This window comes from Rosa chinensis, chromosome 7, assembly GCF_002994745.2.
Source record: "Rosa chinensis cultivar Old Blush chromosome 7, RchiOBHm-V2, whole genome shotgun sequence".
NCBI classification, from domain to species: domain Eukaryota; kingdom Viridiplantae; phylum Streptophyta; class Magnoliopsida; order Rosales; family Rosaceae; genus Rosa; species Rosa chinensis.
The window spans coordinates 54,713,374-54,727,823 of NC_037094.1; the positions used below are offsets into that span (position 1 = coordinate 54,713,374).

General features: G+C 36.2%; 2 protein-coding genes across 3 annotated transcripts; both read right to left on the reverse strand.

Annotated features, from left to right (window-relative positions):
• Positions 1-422: 422 nt before the first annotated feature.
• LOC112179473 lies at positions 423-8,632 on the reverse strand. 2 transcript variants are annotated; one of them, XR_005803296.1, is made up of 11 exons: positions 8,294-8,632; positions 7,418-7,456; positions 6,900-7,026; positions 6,291-6,352; positions 5,240-5,307; positions 4,872-4,921; positions 4,676-4,745; positions 3,664-3,787; positions 1,724-1,840; positions 1,065-1,401; positions 423-723 (listed from the first exon to the last, which is right to left on the reverse strand). XR_005803296.1 is itself a non-coding variant. In XM_024317890.2 (10 exons), exons 1-10 carry the CDS (start codon positions 8,552-8,554, stop codon positions 625-627), a joined length of 1,017 nt encoding a protein of 338 aa, XP_024173658.1. In that variant the 5' UTR covers positions 8,555-8,631; the 3' UTR covers positions 423-624. The 2 variants fall into 2 exon arrangements, 1 of the variants encoding a protein (XP_024173658.1); XM_024317890.2 differs by lacking the exon at positions 1,065-1,401 and having other exon boundaries at positions 8,294-8,631.
• A 1,165-nt stretch (positions 8,633-9,797) lies between these two features.
• On the reverse strand, positions 9,798-14,171 carry LOC112175616 (probable small nuclear ribonucleoprotein F). Its single transcript, XM_024313318.2, has 5 exons — positions 14,020-14,171; positions 13,388-13,475; positions 13,232-13,269; positions 13,049-13,113; positions 9,798-10,158 (listed from the first exon to the last, which is right to left on the reverse strand). The coding sequence occupies exons 1-5, from the start codon at positions 14,023-14,025 to the stop codon at positions 10,089-10,091; spliced, it is 267 nt and encodes an 88-aa protein (XP_024169086.1). The 5' UTR covers positions 14,026-14,171; the 3' UTR covers positions 9,798-10,088.
• Positions 14,172-14,450: the final 279 nt, after the last annotated feature.

Below are 14,450 nucleotides of genomic sequence, written 5' to 3' on the forward strand. Positions count from 1 at the left end.
AATTCCAACCTGAACGAGACTTCCTGTGTCTCAAGTGAAAGTCAAATGATCCAAGGAAGAATATGCCACAGGAAAGTCTCATTACCATATAGAGTGATGGATAAGAGGTCGCCCCTTGTCTCTGACTCTGAGGTGCGATAACTGAAGAAAAGACTGTAAAGGAGAACATAACCAATTATAGTGTCACTTCACTATTTTCCTTCAAATACTAGGGATTCTAGTTGCTGTGAGGTTTTACACACATTTTTCCTTAAAATAAAGACTATCTTTGTTCTAACTGTGTATGGAGTAAAATTCAATCCCTGCTACTAGTATTTGACTTTTTTTATTTAAATCAATTAACACCGCGACCAAAATAAGAGAAAGCTCTTACGTGTGCTTGATTGTTATCACAATTTATAATAAGGAAAAGGAAACACAGAAAAGATGAAGCAGATTGCCTATACCACCAAGTAATTTTGTTACAGCATATGTACATGTCATACAATATTCAAATTTACAGAGGAATTGAATATTTAAGGATGTCAAGTCACTAAGTGATTTGTTAAGGCATGTACGTCTAGTAAAATTACCTCCAGCCATTTGGATTTTCAAGCGTTGCAGCATTTACAACTGATTTATATCCTATACAGCGGCTACTGAATATGTCTGGAACAAGTAGGACAGGATCTTCTTGTAGTCACCAACATGAGTACCAGTGTTGGGATCAATCAAGTAGGGAACCTATAAGAAGACAATTTTCTAAGTCAGCCACACAGTTGCTCAGTAATAGATGATCATGCAAAGGAAGAAACAAAACAAAGGTCAGAAGTAGTAAAAGACAGAGGGAACAAAATAGAGAGAAGTCTTTAAGTACAACGTTCTACTTATACATTACTAGACTAGACGAAACGCTGGGTTTCCTTTTCAATCGTAGGTGTAACCAACCCACTATTAAGGATATGGCAGCAAGAAATAATAGAAAAAGAGTTCCAGCATAAAGATCCTCATTAGTACGTAACCCAATTGTATACCACCACTGATAAACACTAGAATAAGCAATATTCATCTGCTGCGTGAGCAACCTGACTGTGCGTTACATGTGCTCTACAGGCCGCACTCCATCTTTCTTCCCAACGAGCCCATTTATCTTTTGATTTTGAAGATGCGGTTTGAAAGCCATGGATTTCAGTATGTCTCAAGATACGGCCCCACTACTCCGGCTAGCTAGTGAGGGGAACCACTGCAATGCTAGACCAGCTCTCCATAATCTACCACTGCAAGGAGCTAGTCTGCATTGCTTGAGGTGGTCTTCCACTAATGTATCAGTACAAGGTTGTACTGAAGGGGACCCATAGAATAGATGGGAGGATGCCTTGGAACTTTATTTCATTACCATTGCGAAGTCTAAGCAAGGCCTGGCTATAGGCAGAAAAAAAAAAAAAAAAAAAAAAAAAAAACCAAAATCAGATTTTTTTTTTTTTGGTTATGTTTCTTTTTTTCACTTGCTCGAACAAAAATAATTTAGAATCTGTATAAGATTGCTAAAGAGTTGAACATACATGAAAATATTCATTAACGACATACAACTGCAGTTAAACCTCAAGACCATTGGAAACACGTTCTAACCAAAAGGGGGGAGACAGTAGCAAAAACACATCATATATGATTATGCGGAATAAATTTCAATCAAATTCAACAACACCGGAAAATTGTGGAACCAAAATACTGATGTAACCCTAACCTCTTTGGACCCCGATGCATCAACAAGCAGCTTTAACCGCAGCGACCCTTCTCCTACATTCTGTAGGATGTAAGGAAGCTCCAACTCACAAAGTGCCTCACGCACAATTCGTGCATACTGCCAAAAGTAAAATGTAAGGAATGGAAAGGATGAGAAATATACAATACATAACATAATGCCATAAAACTACTGTGGGATTTCTATATGATGTAATTGAAGCATAAGATACAGAATAGTTTGCATTGGATGATCCTAGGGTTTTGCCTCATCTGTAAATGCGTGTCATGGAAATTGGGATTACTGCATATGCACACTAGGATTATTTAGCTCTTTGCTAAATCACATATCCTTGCTGAAGGCCATGTCACAAGTTCAGGCACAATATGGAGGACATAGTTCCTCTCCTCTCCCTATTATCCTTTTCTGTCCACTTCAGATGTTATAATTTTCTTTTCTTTTTTCAAATCTTCAGATATTATAATCAAAAGGTAATTTTTCTACAATTGGTTTAGCACATATTAACTTTAATAGCTTAATTTTTGATATCATGCACTAAGAGGGATTCCCAACAAATGCATGTGGAAACTGGGAATTCATATTCCCTCCTAGCTATGGATCTGTCAGTGGATCATATCCTTGAACTGTTATTAATCTAAGCACTTCTGCAGTTCTGCCAAAACACCGTATTGGCCTAGGTTTGTGGATACATTCTTTAACCAAGGATAAAGCATAAAAATTTCTTTCAACTTCCATCCAACTAATACCCCTTTCGATCTCAATCTTCTTCAACTCCAGAAAAGTTCTTGTTCGTTCACCTTCCTTAAGACAAATATATATTGACATTCCTCTATCTCAGAGACTCAGAATACCACGAAGCAATGTTACTAAAACAAATGCACTCAAATTGTGAGTTCATCCCTCAGTGAAGTTTTTAGCCTCATTGACCAATCTTTCTTCAACCCCAGAACAGATTTTATTTTTTCTTTCACCTTCCTAGAGATGAATATATATTGAGCACACCAAAATGTATTAGTGTTATGCTCCTAGATGCTTTGAAAACTAGCATATTCCTCTGCCTCAGAATCAACTTGAATAGAAGTATCAAGCAATGTTATCCAAACAAATACACCGAGATTGTGAGGTTGTCCCTCAATAAAGTTTTTAGCTTCATTAAGAAGTCCTGGCCAACCTAAAATTTACATAAAACAATCATAGTTTTCTGGGCTCCAACTTCTCCCTTGATGTTTAACAGCAGGATTCAGTTTCATGAAGCATTCAGTAGAGACTAAAGATGCTACATAAATCTGTCCTTTACGTTTTCATCTCTTCGTACAATTGTAATGCTCTAGAGCCATCCCCATGACGAGAAAAGTGGTATTTCAAGTTTCATCTAGTTATGTGCAGAAAACATTAACCATCCTCTTACTCCAGACATTTGGAACACATTTATAAGCCCAATTTTGGAGGAAGGAAATCATAACCAAATGTTTTTTAACAACTAAAAGTTGTTGTTTTCATATAACTTTAGGCAGCTTCTTGCTCAATCCATTTGTGAAATCCCGCAATAAATCATGGAAACCTCATCCATGGACTCAAAAATTCAGCATGCATCTTCCCTTGTACTTTTGAATACATGTTTAGGAGTGCACCATCCTCAAACAAATCCAATTGAATTCCCAATTTCTATAAGGACCCATCAATTTGAAGCCCTGCACTTCATGCCACTACAACTGATTTTAAATAAACCAGAACATGATTTGGAGAAAGGAGAGCAATTCAATTTTGAAAGACTAAATCATTTGTTTTCTTGTGACTACAAAGAATCATTGACTACTTTCAGACAAACTATGATTATCATTGACTTATATTTCCAACAAATAAGTGAAGATGCATAAATCATAATACACTTCCAATTAACATGTAGAGACCATTTATCTCACCGGATTATTTTCGTACGAGTAAAGTTCCAGCTTTTCAGGTGGTGGCTCTACAGTAGCCCTTTCCCATAATGTCATTCCTCTCCCTGCTCGAAATATTGTCGGCATCCACCCTGTAAGCAATGTACTGCAAGGAGCAACATTTAATGAGAAAGAGAGAGAGATACATTGCTCGAAATCCCAAAAAAAAAAAATGGATTCACTTGATTTAAGTCTCCGATTATTCATCTGTAATTCTGTAGTCTTTTGGGGATGGTTCAGTAGCTACTGCTTGGTTAGAAAAGAATTGCCCTCTTTGGAAGCCAAAGACTAATATCACCGGCTAGTGGCTAAATTGTCAACCTAAGGCTTTCTGGGTTTAAAGAGAAGTGGGTGGTAGTTTAAAAGTCTGACAGTTTAAAATACAGAATTATAGTCATTATTAGAGTTGATCTTAAGTTTTACTAAGATTATGGGACTCTTAAGATAGAACAAAGTCTTTAACTTATGCAAGGGAGATGCATTAGTTGAAGCTCATAAATAAAGTTATCTCTTCTAACCCAAATAGCATTGGAATGAATGGAAGTTAGGTAGTATTGTATGCCCGGTGCCTTGATATCCCCTTACTCTCATTGAGTCAGTTCTCTTCTCCTCCCTTTTTTTTTCCTTGTGAATTACAGCAATTAAAACTTTCCACTAAATCCTCCAGTTACCAAAATTTCTATCACCTAAAGCTCACCATAACATTATCTACCCCCATCCTTGCATTATCCTAAATCATGGGAAGGGATTTCAAATTCACTGAGGAGTGCAAGACCCATGTAAACTCCTTATGTCACTGTACTTAGTTGAAATATCTTAGTTAAAGCAATACATCAACCAGGAATATCTTAGTCAAAGCAATACGTAAGCAAACCGATTTCATCAGAGGCTCGTAATTTATGTAATACCCTGACTTTAATTAATTGTGATTATACTCGTGTAGAATATAGAATATGAGATTCTTGTCCTATGAGAAGAAATTGCGGTTCAATACCTTTCCAAAAGCCCTGGTGAAGGTTTTCTGCCTTTCCCATATTGCTGGAATAGGTATCTCACGATTTCACCTATCATTAAAAGTAGAACAATGCATATAATATAGCTTAAGTAAAATAAGAGGACATGTGTGTGTGTGTGTGTGTGGAGAGAGAGAGAGAGAGGCAAAACTGTGAAAATGAAGTTTCATAACTCACCGCTTTCATACATTGAAAAACCGGTATTTGGATCAATGAGAAAAGGAAATCTGCATAAATGAAAAATAAAACAATAAATGAAAGAAGCACCAACAAAGGCTAGTCTTAGACAAGGTAATTGCCTTTTTGGCAAGAAAAGGCATGATAAGTTGTTAAGATGATGAATCCATCAATGCAGCTAAATGACATGTGACAATCTATCATCATCAGTTATCAATTTGTAGTTCCAATTTAATGTGTATGATGACCTGAACTTAGCTAGTTGAGTTCCATTTAAATAACTCGAAAATTTACCCAGTGCATCTTTCCTGAAATCAAAGAAAGAAACTTCTTTACTTAGATGACATAAAGAAAATGGAATTACATACTGCTCTTTTCCACCAGATCTGTTAACCAATTCTCTGTGTCTTATCGAACCTTTTGGACAAGGATACACCTGCAAATGTGTACCACTAAGCTGATATTTAAAAAGCTAAAAGGAAAATTAAGTAACAAAAAGAACAACCACTCTGAAACATGTAAAGGTATCGATGTTGTACTCGAGAAAAAATTACAAATCTGTCTACCTAATTCTTTCTTCACCAAGACTACATTGGGGCTCCAAGTTGAATAGATCAGAGGAAAATCAGGTACAAAATGAAAACAGGCAATTCAAAAACACAAGTCATTTACTTTTGAATTGGGTCATAGTGGTTACATAATGCACTTCATTTATTATGAGATGCTCAATACAATCAAATGCGTATGCAGTGCACACCATCTGTTTCCTAAGAAATGGAAGTGTTGCATGCATTAATATTCTTTAAAGGTTCCATAAGTTACAGCGAATTTGAACTCTTTACTGTCAAAGTAACTTAGTTCTCTAAGTAACAATTATCAGCATCGACGAAAAGGTCCATATACCAGCTAAGTCTAAATTGCCAGTCAACCTGCTCTTCTGTCTGAATATGGTAAAGTTCAATGAAACAGGAAGTTTGTATTGCAGGCTGTTGCAAGGAGGTCCACCAATGACAAAGATTGAGTATTCAGTTGAATTAAATATGAGCTTGTTGAAAGTTAAAAGGAGTTTTTCTTTCTTGAATGGAATTTATAAGTACATTTCAATCATTTTGCAGGATTATCTAGAATCCCTTCCTTGAACTTTGCCTTCAGGCAGAAAGGTGGACCTTAGATCAAGTTCACAACTCTGCCAGCTGAGCGGATAGGATCAAGCTCAGATCTTAAAAGTTTCATGAGAATTCATTGTTTTAGAAGCTTCTGATTCTGATTTTAATATAATATAAAGGAAATTCCTAGACTCAATGTTTAAAGTGTGAAACTCAGAATATATGGTAAGAAGCATAACTGCAGAAAGTTTATGACTTATTCCCAGAAAAGGGACAGGTAACACATAACTTGGTTGCATCAAATGTTACTCACCTCTGCTGAAAGATCTAGCTCAGTCATAGCTTCGCGAACCCTCCTGCAAAAAGGGCAGGCCTCTGTTGACAAAACCAAATTCAGATTCAGAGAGAAAAGATCAAGTATGAAATTAAATCAACAAAGAAACTAGACTCTGTCAAACAGTAGAACTAAGGAATATTCACTTTGGCATACAACAATTTTCGTCAATGGTAACCATACTTATACATAAGTTTACACTGATATTAGATACATTGGTATCATCCCTGGTTTAAAACTCTAAATCATATTTTAAAACAATGTTATTATATAGGGAACCATTTGGATGAGATAATTTAGAAGGATTTTGACATAAAAACAACTTTAATTAAAAAAATGTGAAGACACTAGATACAACTCTATATGGATTTGCATTAGTTTAATGCAAATTTTGAGTTGGGAATAACTATCTCTAATGAGTTTGAGATCTTACATTTCTAATTTTCTGTCTTTATATGTGATATCCATTCACACCCCAATGACCCATTTGATACCGGACAATATTAACTTATAAGGACTATATTTGAAACCTCTTTATCCAAATGGCCTCTTAGTTTTCTTTAATCTCATAACTAGAAAAAGGCTTACCGAATTCAAAAAGCTGCAGACGCAGAGGAGGATCCAAGGTAGTGACTTCCTGGCTGTCCGAATTATTGGATAGAGATCTTGATCCCCAAGGGAATCTAGCCAAGGTAGACAAGGAAGATGTGGCTACCTATTTCGAGAGTGAAAGGTCAGTTAAGAGGTAAAATTGTTCAGAGCTAGACAAGCTTCCTGGTGAAAATTAACATTATGACCCAAATACACACATGAATTGATAATGCATACAGGTATACGTATACACATTGAATCGATATGATGAAGTTGCAGCCCACATAATACTATTGAATTGTAAGGACATGGGAAATTGTGATAGGTCATCCACATAAGCAGCACAAGCCAGAATGAAGTTGCAGCCCACATAATACTATTGAATTGTAAGGACATGGGAAATTGTGATAGGTCATCCACATAAGCAGCACAAGCCAGAATTCTTTTTTTATAGCAACAACTGTTTAACCATAGGGAGCAACAAACCAACAGCAATAAGTTCTAAAGCTGAGTACCTCCAAGGTAAAGTTCCGTTCTTGTGAGGGATCTCCTCCCTGCAAGAAACAGGACAAAAACATTAATATGAAGATAAAATGCCAGGATGCACTTACAATTCAATTTCATATCATAAATAATAACGTCAATAACAGTAGTTTGAAATATGAAGAAGCAACAATGACATTTGGAACCCCACTATAAAGTACTTTGCCCTCATCACTTGTCCTTAAGGATTATCAGTTAAAGCATTGTCCAAATAGCCTAAATGTAAGCAGGAAACACATGCACCCTTTCCCTCAAAACACCCGCAATACAAGACATATTGGATCAAGCATAAAAACAAGCGTATATTCACTATATTGTAATGTGAAATGTACATCAAATGGTTATTGTAATGCAATATACAACGAAATATATGCATATTCATAAAATGGAATACTGGAGATTTATCAAAGTGAAGATGTGAACAGGTTTTTCTTGCAAACACAGAATATCAGAAGTTAACATAAGAAAGCATGATATAGAAAACTTAAATAGCATATGAATTCTCTTATCTATCACCACCTTATCAGCTAGCCTCACCAAAGATCAAACCACCATGATTATTAAAACCAATTAGCCATAGGGTCATTAAAAATCAGGAATTCAGTAAGTAATTTTCGTCCTTTTCGGAGTTTCCATTGTTACTAATGCAGTAAGAACTAGTCTTATCTCAAGTTTTTCTAGTACAAGATGAGTGATAAGCTGATAAGGTTGTTTCTATTGTCAATATACAGAAATGTGGCCATATTCTATATACCAATGACAAAACTTGCACTAGAATTTGAGCAGAAATGTTGCACGATTTTCGAAGAAAATGAAACAACAACAACAACAGGAGAAGAGAAACTCACGGAGAAGAGTTTGAGCAAGGGGCAAAGAAAAGAGAGAAGGCTGGTGGATGATGGGTTGGAAACGGCAGCAACTTGTCTAGTTCCCAATTCGTCGTCTGAGTCAGTGGAGTTTGCATGGAACTGAAATCTCTTGCTTCTGCGAGAAACAGAGTTGCTGACATTTCTGTAGAATGTTGGCGAAAGCTTCCGAATTGAATTGAGACAAGTGTGAGGTGGGTCTGAGGAATAGAGGACTAGCGTTTGAGAGAATGTTAGAGACATTGTTGGACCTTCGTTCTAGTGCCGCCTTTTTTGCTTCACCAAGGCCACCGTAGCACTAGCTTGTGGTATACTGGATGTCGGGTGGGTCTACTTTTTTATTTTTTTCTACTCGAGTAGAAACGATGCAAATAAAATAGGGACAATGTTGTTTACTTTTCTTTGTTGGGGGCGTAATTCTAAAAAATGGGTTAACTTTATAGTGTACTCTAAGTAACGATTCTTTTTGTCAACCCTTAAAGGTTGTGTCGTTATTGTAATGTTTGCTAAATTAGCAAAATTTTACACATAAATTGTCTCACTTGGAAAGAATTTTTGTTTCTAAGAGAAAACGAAACTTATTTATTAAAATATGACCAAAATACACAAGTCAATACAGACTCCCCGATAGTTCCAGAAGTTTTGTTTTTAAATAAAAAAACTAAAGATGAGTATTAACTGTTACTTATGGATACATCATATCACTTTATTAGCATGTACAATAATATCTCAAGTAGACATGTTCGTTAATCGATTTGAAGCAGATTGACCTAAATCCATATCTATAAATAAGACTCAACCTGATCTGATCTGATAATCAACATAAGCTTCAAGATGATCACAATCCATGTGATCTTTTTCATTGCATTTTCAGGCCTCGGGAACCTTCTTCTGTCAGACCAAAAAAAAAAAAAAAAAAAACCCCTTCTCCAGAATACTCTCTCTCCCTCTCCAGTCTCCCTCTCCCTCAGCCTCTCTTCCACTCAAAACAAAAAAAACACTAACTATTGTCCCAAAATCGTTTGACATGACTGTCAAAATCGCTGTACTAAACTTCTTTATCAGCTCACATATAATACTTGATCTTAATCGGTGGAACACGTTCTAAAAGTTTAATGTCAAGATCCAGCAACCTAATGATGTTAATCTGTGTGCAAATTTGAAAGATCTCCATGAGGCGTTGCATTTCCAAACTCTGGAATACAACTTGAAAGATCTCCATGAGGCGTTGCATTTCCAAACTCTGGAATACAACTACACAGTTTCTATGGGAATCCAACTACACACTTTCTGTGGAAATCCAACTACACAGTTTCTAACTTTCTATGTACTGTCGAGAGGAATACACACATACTTAACAGAGTGTTCATGACTTGTTCATCACCTTTCTACAATAGGGGTATTGGGGTTATCAACATCTCCAACCCCTTTCTAGTATAGAAGTCGATGGAACAAAAATAAAGATCCCGCAGAATTTTCTCACTTCTCCAAAATAAAGGAAGTAAATTATGCCAATGAATGCTGCTATCAAATTTGGTGCACTTAAAAATTAGAAAGCTGCCCCTGTCAAACCATTTGGCCTACTAGGAAAATAGAGAATCTTGTAGAGCATCAAACTTGAGTCATCTGTCAATTAGAGCCTTTTAAATGTCACAGGCCTGTCAATCAAACATCAGATAGAACCTTCAAATACACTACAGATAATAAAGATACAAAATACTGATTTTTACTGAGTTTCTGTTTTTAGAACCAAAGCCACTCCTACAAAGTTAACATCTCAGTCCTGTTCAGCATCTTCAATTTCTTCATCCTCAGGCACCCCACGAAGATAGAGAACATTGTTGCACCTGTTGAATGAAAACATGAAAATATGCATCAACTCATTGACTCAAGGAAACAGGTTTTATTGAAATAGAGGAAAAGTGTGTTTAACTGCACCAAAGTAATAACATTCCACCCAGGAAAAAGGAAGAATTATATGAGAGAGAGGATCCTTGGCCCTTGGGAATCAGAATCAATCACTTCTGAACTCTCTAATTAATTAACGTATTTGTTGGTTTGCTTGATTTCCTTAGCGATGAAGTTGCCTAAGGTTTCTTACATGTGGATTTCTTGTCCATTTCAGTGTATTCTCCTTTTCTTCTTGATTTTATTCAAAAACTAAAGTGTAAACACAAGGCAAGCATTTTTAGAGCAACAAGGATTGGACAAGTACCATTTTAAACTCCACAATTTCTAGGCTTCTAATCTAAATCTTAAGAGTTGCTCCTGCCATATATTACCACTATAGCAAAAGAAAATGCTATATGATCCAAACTTTTGCACCTTTTGAAGACCATGATTAACTTCAATGAATAATTTCGGTTCTAAACCATCTTTCCTAGCGCTCTCACTAAAGTAACACTGATCCCTTGCGTAATCTTGTATGGTCCCCAATCAACTTTACACCTCAAGGTCACATTTGGAATAAAAAATTGGGGAGCAAGAATTTGGATTTAAATCCATTCCTTTACTCGTATGGTCCCAAACTAACTCTGGTGCTCAAGACTGGGTTTGGAACTAGAATTGGGGAGCAAAAATTTGGATTTGGACTCTCCAAATCCAAATCTTGTAGTTGTATGTGGCTTCAATCAAAACATGAGAACTTTCAATTTGGGTCAGATCCATCTTGGATATGGAGAAGCTAAAATCGAAGAATTTGAAAAGGACTTTCTAAACTAGAAATCTAAGGATATTTGATTTCACTGCGACTCAACTCAGCTCTATTCCCAGCCAAAAGAATAATAAATATGGACCGGTCTGTCTCTCCTCTCTCTACCTTCTCTCTACAAATCCTTTTCATTCTCTTTACTACTCTCTTGAGTTTTGATAAAATAGCCACAGATTGGTTATGAAAGAAGTACCTTCTCTGGACGCCCAAGGCAAAGCCCATTGGACTAGCTCAGAAATTAACCATTTTTGGTCCAAAGAGAAGTGTCTATGGTAATTTAAGAGTCCATCTCAGTAAAAGTAAATAAATAACTAAATCAAGAGTCACCGTAGCAGTTAATGTTGAGAATAAAGTACAGTCACTATGTCCTCCAAGGGTCCCTTGTTTTCAACGAGATTTTAGCAAGTCTCTTGATATTTTACGAGTCAAAGGGAGATACATTTGATCCTATGATTAAGGCTAGTTGCTGTAAACCAAGGCAGATTGGACTCAATCAAGATTGAGTGCTGCTGAAGGCTTGGTGACTTGCTATCTCCTCCACACTCTCTCCTCTAGCTTTTTTCTCACTTCTAACTACATTCTTCTCCCGTTTCTTTGTTTTTGTACAATTACACCAAACTAAACCTTCTCAGTTCCTTAAACCTGTTCTTTTTCTTAATAACCCACCATCTGCACTCACAATTTCTCTTGCCCTAGACTTTGAAATATTAATTTTGAATGCGTACACTTAACAATCTACTCCAAACACTGGTATTTGGAATACATAGATTTGAAAAAAATATTAAGTCTCAAAATTTGGAATCTCAAATCCAAGTCCAATTCTAGTTTCCAAGTGGGCGGTTATGTCAATTTCTCAATATGCCCTTTCGACGTAGAGTAGACACAATGACATTTCTAATCTTAGCCAAATTTTCATACCCCAAATGAAATTTGACCATGAGGGTATACTGTTGGAAAGTAGCTTATAGAATCAATGCAAACTTCATTACAAACATGCCAAAGTTGATATTGAAGCTGGGTAAAAGCAGCACCGGGCAGTAGTGCTACAAAAGGAGGATTGGAGACAGAAAAGTTCAGATGCCTACTACTATGGCCTTTTTCAGTAGGCATAGCCCTGAAACATAATATCACCCTCCTTCAATTTATCCTGTATCATTTTCTTCTCTCCCCTAGTCTACGACAGGTGGATTTTGACAATGGTCCCAATATGCCTCTCTCTTTGTTTGAGACTAAATTTTACATACAGTAGACACAACAACATATCTAATCTTGGCTTGAAATCACATTCCAGAGTGAGATTTGACCACCAGGGTACAGTTTTCAAAACTGCTCTGAGGAAAACAAAGCAGACTCTCAACACACATGACAAAATTAACATCTAGGCAGAAAGGGAAAACAGCACGCAGCAGCAGTGCTACATTTGGGGAATTGGGAAGAGATATTCATCTGCCTACTATTAAGACTCACACCCTCCCTTTATTTGTCCTACCATCTCTCCTCTATCTAGTCTTTCGTTGGGTGGTGACAAATGATAGATCTAGTTTTCCTCTTAGCTTTAGATCTGAGGATAATATTTAATTAACTATGAAATTTTAATTTTGAAATCTCTACACTTTCACATTATAATCCAAACAACAAAATTTGGAACATAGATTTGAAATCTAAGAGTTGAGATCCCAAAAATTAAAATCTCAAATGCAAATGCAAATTTAGTTCATAAAGGTACGGATTTTGAGAATTATATCAATATAGTTTTCTCATTGTTAGGGAGTAAAAGCACACTCTTACTGCCTGTTCAGTCTACATATATATAACCTTAATCCAAACACCCTCTACTACTGTAATTTGTTAACTTGAAGCAAAAGGAAGCTTCACAATCAAATGACATTGGCTGTAATATATGCTTTATACTATATCCTAAAAGAAAAACTAAGAGAATCAATAAGACACTCAAATTTCAATGCACATGTAGACAATAAAATTTTAAAAGTATAACTAAGAAGTTCAAAGCAGTCCACTAAGCTCACCTGATCAAAATCTCCCCAAGATTTCCAGTAAATTGTCCATCAATATATTCTTCAGTGTTCGCCAACTATGATAGAAAGAAATCAAATATAAAGAATTAGTACGAGCAGCTTTCTGATCTTGCCAAGAAGGAAAAAGTAAAGAAAAGAGGCGAGAGAGAATGAGTTCAAATTTCGAAATAGTACCTGCAAATTCATATAGGAATCCACAGAGACAAGGAAACCTGAAAGGGGCCACAACCAAACATGATCAGCAACACGCTGAGAACATGCTAGTTAAGTTGCACAAGAAAATCATAGCATAAGAGTCGCAGACTTTTCAATAAAAGTAAAACCATATACCTTTGTATTCCATTCCCCATTTAAGCTTCACGAACACGGTCTTCCCAGTGAGATTGTTCAAGAAAGGCTTCGGGTTAACTGGTATTGTCTGCATTGGATCAAAACCCAGAGAACGTCATTAAGTACAACAAGCAGGTAGAATTACACAATGGACAGCTATTACTCAGTTAACTACCAACTAAACACCGGAAAGACGCCACAATACTATCTTCTTCTTCTTTTTTGGGTGAAAGTGCCACGATACTATTGTTCCACTTTTAACCCCCAATGAAAAGAAAACATATCTAAACTCATAATACACATACTTCCATATCACCAAAGACTAATTAGCAGCCCAGAAACCCTAGCACATTGTTCAATATAGCAGCAATCCCCAATTTTTCCAAAAATAAAAAATCTGTTAAAGAAGCGATTTTTGCAAGCAAAGTAGGAACCGTTTAAAGATTCCAGCTTTGAAGACCCAATTCGATATTATAAGCATACACAGTTCTCAATTAGATTCAAGAGTTAGATAACGTGAAAACAACTTCAAACCTTTGCCCTAATAAGAGACCCAGTATAGAAAAGACCCAGGAAAAGCCTAGTCAGTACAGCACAGACATCGAAAGAGAGATGGAGAAGAATTCACTTACAGCCATTGGCGAGAGAAAGAGAGAGAGAGAGGAGAGAGCTTCGTTGGAGCTGAGCAGAAAAGATGAGGGGCGCTTTGAAAAACCTAAATGGTAGAAGACTTGAAGGGTTTTAAGAAAAGTGGGGGGTTTAGGGTCTTTTTGTATGGTTATGACTTTTGTTGGGCTATTTTAGAGTATTAGGAAAGTAGTTGGACAGAAGTGTTATTATTTTTGAGGTACTTTTCTTTTGTGTCTGATATTGCCGATGTGATTTCTTTTTCACTTTTTGGACCAATCTCATTCTTCTTTTTTAATTTTTTATTTTTTATTTTTTAGTAGAAAAACAATTTAAATGTCACACCTAGTCTTTCGTATCAAACTCATAACCTCCCATTTACAAAACGAAAGCTATGCCACTAGACTAAATTGTAGTCTTGCATTCGTGTCTCCAC